Source organism: Myotis brandtii, unplaced genomic scaffold (genome assembly GCF_000412655.1).
Source record: "Myotis brandtii unplaced genomic scaffold, ASM41265v1 scaffold657, whole genome shotgun sequence".
NCBI classification, from domain to species: domain Eukaryota; kingdom Metazoa; phylum Chordata; class Mammalia; order Chiroptera; family Vespertilionidae; genus Myotis; species Myotis brandtii.
This window is the reverse complement of record NW_005370552.1, coordinates 2,367,548-2,371,637: the sequence shown is the minus strand read 5'-3', so window position 1 is coordinate 2,371,637 and position 4,090 is coordinate 2,367,548. Positions and strand designations below refer to the sequence as shown.

At 41.5% G+C, this 4,090-nt stretch overlaps 1 protein-coding gene across 1 annotated transcript in view; it reads left to right on the top strand.

The window, feature by feature from the left end:
• Positions 1 to 4,090, top strand: part of CASK (calcium/calmodulin-dependent serine protein kinase (MAGUK family)) — a 247,896-nt gene that overhangs the window by 198,052 nt on the left and 45,754 nt on the right. The window contains exon 15 of the mRNA XM_014528878.1: positions 3,880 to 4,068. Within this exon, the coding sequence (XP_014384364.1) occupies positions 3,880 to 4,068 (189 nt within the window). The remainder of the gene's footprint in view (positions 1 to 3,879; positions 4,069 to 4,090) is intronic.

The window sequence follows — 4,090 nt, the reverse complement described above, 5'->3', positions numbered from 1 at the left end:
AGAGAGAGAGAGAGAGAGAAAGAGAAAGAGAAACATCAATTGGTTGTTCCACTTATTTCCGCATTCATTGGTTGGTTCTTGACCAGGGATGGGACCCGCAACCTTGGCGCATGGGGCCCGCACTCTAACCAACTGAACCACCGGGCCAGGACCAGGGTCTGCTCTTTTGAAAAAATTAGTCTTTCGAATGGAATAATTAAAAAAGGTATTAGTGTGATAACATTTTTATCATGACTTTTAGAGTACAGACTTTAAAAAATCATTTAAATCTATACTTATTTACGCTTCCTTTAATTACTGCAAATATTTATAAGTATATGCATTTTTAAGTGTCAGGTAATTCAATGTTAAGTCCCCCTGTTTTACTGATCAGAAAGCAAAGAAAAAGCCAGATAATTGAACAAATAAGCGAAATTATAAATATGCTAAGAATAACTCCCAAACCTTGGCATCATAACCACATATAAGCATTAAAATATTTTCCTTTAGCTATTAATATTTCTTTAAAAATACTAAGGTTTTGAAACCATAATTGAAAAATGTTTCTAAGATAGAAAGTTTCTGTATTCAAAGGTCTATTTGACATAGTATATATAGCTCAGAATAGTATTTCCCATGTGGCACATTGTCCAAACATGCTTCCTTGGGAGTGACCAGTGGGCTCAAGTTAAGTTGATAGGAAAACTGATCCTCATTACAAGTGAACCCACTTTTAAAAGCATGGGCTTTGGAGCCAGTAAGATCTGGGTTTGGAACCACAAGGAGGCCACTTACGAGGTGGGTGACCTCAAGCAAGCCTGGTGATCAGCTTTTAAAATATATTTGTATTGATTTCAGAGAGGAAGGGGAGGGAGGGAGAGATAGAAGCATCCATGATGAGAGAGAATCATGGATCGGCTGCCTCCTGCACGTCCCACACTGGGGATCAAGCCCACAACCTCAGCATGTGCCCTGACCTGGAGTTGAATCATGACCTCCTGGTTCATAAGTCAACACCCAACCACTGAGCCACACGGGCCGGGCTGGCATATTCTTTTTAATGGCTTTTTTTTTTAACAACCTGTAAGTGGCCCCTTGTATTCTATTTGCAGATACATTGGAGCCTCAGGTTGACTTTGATCTTGTGGCAAACTGGTTACTATCAAGTATGACCTCCTTTGGTAGCATAATTTGAGCGTTTTTCTTTTAAAGTTCAGTTTGAGTATTATTTTGTGATTCCTTATAAATAATACATTAAAATACAAGTATTTGCTTATATATTTAAAAGGAGAAATAGGAAGAAAGGGAGAAATAGAAATCACTTGCCAAAAGCAGCATAAACACTTTCTCTCCAACCCATGTCCCCGCCATTATAACCTGACAAAAGCTTGGTTCTTTGTTTACCTGGCGACGTGTCCTCCGATCCTACTAAGCACCTTTTTTAAAATTCACTAATTATGGAAGGCACACCTAGAATGGGTACAGTTGGGCTAATTTTAGCAGATGAAGTTTTCAGTTTGTCTATTATTGGCTTTTGCTTTGTGCACTAAGGCTTCGCTCTCAAGTGGCCACAATGAAAACAGGAAAACAGGCATTTACCTGCATAGCAGCGCCTCCACATGTGGGCTCTGGGCACCGGCGCAGGGGTCAGGCAGGGGTCAGGAGTCAAGGCCTCAGGGCCACCATGAGCCCCGCTCTCCAGCTATGCCCTTGGGTGTCCCTCCCCCAGACGCCAGCTCAGACCAGCCTCGGAAACTTTGCAAATCTCTGCCACTTTATTAGAAACCCAAATGCGCCCTGACCGGTGTGGCTCAGTGGCTAGAGCGTTGGCCTGCAGACTGAAGGGTCCCAGGTTTGAATCCGGTCAAGGGCATGTACCTGGGTTTCGGGCACATCCCCAGTGGGGGGTGTGCAGGAGGCGGCTGATTGATGTTTCTCTCTCATCGATGTTTCTAACTCTCTAGCCCTCTCCCTTCCTCTCTGTAAAAAATCAATAAAATATATTTTTAAAAAAGAAACCCAAATGCATATATTGCTCTAAGCACATGCACTACTGATGACAAGTCAATCCCGTCTTTGTAATTGCGCTGCATTGTTACTTTATTTTTGCCTCGTACGCATGCCTTTGAAATTAAAATAGCCAAGTCATAACTGTGATAAGCCTTTAATTAAATAACTTAATTTGAGATGCTAAGGGTTGTACTTTCAAAACAATTTTAATTGCATTTAATTATCTCTAGAGATTTCATCACCACACAGATCACAGATTCAGACTGAATTTATAGTTAGCACATAAGAAAATAGAATCTATGTAAGCTCCAAACATACTCATCTTCAGTGTAATATTCTCCTTGAAGTAGACATGTTCAAATATTCATGCTCTTTTTTTCAAGCCTCGCCCAAGGATATTTTTTCCATTGATTTTTTTAAAGAGAGAATGGAGGGGAGGGAGGGGGAGGAATGAGAGAAAAACATGAATGTGAGAGAGACACATTGATTGGTTGCCTACTGCACGAACCCCAATTAGGGCGGGGACCGAGTCTAACCCAGGTACATGCCCTTGACCAGGGATCGAACCCACAACCCTTCAGTCCAAGGGCCAACACTCTAACCACTGAGCCAAACCGGCCAGGGCTCTTCATGCTTATTAAAAACTTTGTTGTGATGGCACCAAGAGCATAGTACATCTCAAAGAATATCCTTTTTTAGGGATATTTGTTATCCAGTTTCACCAAGATGACATGTGCAGATATCAATACAAAGCAATCACTTTTTCTTTGTTAATGGGCTTGGCAAAAGGAAGTCATAATGATAATTGTCTACTTATTTTTCAGTCAAGTGCTCCAAAATATAGAAATGAATAAAAAGATTAGGTGCGTTTAGATGTTAGCTCCATGTCGAATGTGATATTTTGGAAAATTACATGTTTTTCAGTTACACTTGTATGTGTTCTCATCTCTTTTGCGAAGTCATATGTTATAAATTGTCTTCATCCTTTTGGTTATATAACGGAGTTATTGTTAACACTATCAATGAAAGGTATTTACTCAGTACACCAACTATTGCACTGTTTCTTTTTAAATCTGTTTCCATTTTAAGCCCTAGAACAAATTTGCCACCCTACTTACAGATGGGCCTTTCTGCTAAATGATTTGAAATTGCATTATGTCAGCTTTTCAACAAGTTAGTTGGGCCCTAGCTGGTGTGGCTCAGTGGATAGAGCATCGGCCTGCAGACTGAAGGGTCCTGGGTTCGATTCTGGTCAGGGCATGTGCAGGAGGCAACCTCTGTTTCTCCCTCTCTCTTCCACTCACTCCAGAAATCAATGGGAAAATATCCTCAGATGAGGATTAAAAAGTAAATAAATAAATAAACAAACAAACAGGTTACTTGGTACTTTCTTATAACATCAGACCATACCTCTAACCCAGGTAATCAGCAAACACGTGCATTCATTGATTTACTCATTCATTCATGCGTTCATTCTTTTTTAAATCATCACGATTATTTGTCATAAAGAAATCAAGGTGCCTGGGCGGTGTGGCTCAGTGGTTGAGCATCGATCTATGAACCAGGAGGTCACGGTTCGATTCCCGATCAGGGCACATGCCCGGGTTGCAGGCTCCATCCCCAATGTGGGGCGTGCAGGAGGCAACCGATCCATGATTCTCTGTCATCATTGATGTTTCTCTCTCTCCTTCTTCCTTCCTCTCTGAAACCAATATAATATATTTTTAAAGAAATCAGGGTATAGTTATATGTAGGTGTAACGTGCTTTGAGTTCTCTCTAGATGAGATACACCTTTGAGAGGCAACGGGTGATTGTGTGCATGTTTATAGAATCGATTTCTGCTGGAATAGTACTATTATTGAGATTTTACTTCTCTCCTGAAATACTAGGCCTTACTTCAAACTCACGACGTAGTGGCCCATGAAGTTTACAGCGATGAAGCGCTGAGGGTCACACCGCCCCCCACGTCTCCCTACTTAAACGGTGATTCCCCGGAGAGCGCCAACGGAGACATGGACATGGAGAACGTGACCCGCGTCCGGCTGGTTCAGTTCCAGAAGAACACGGATGAGCCCATGGTGAGTAGGCAGGAAAGTTCTC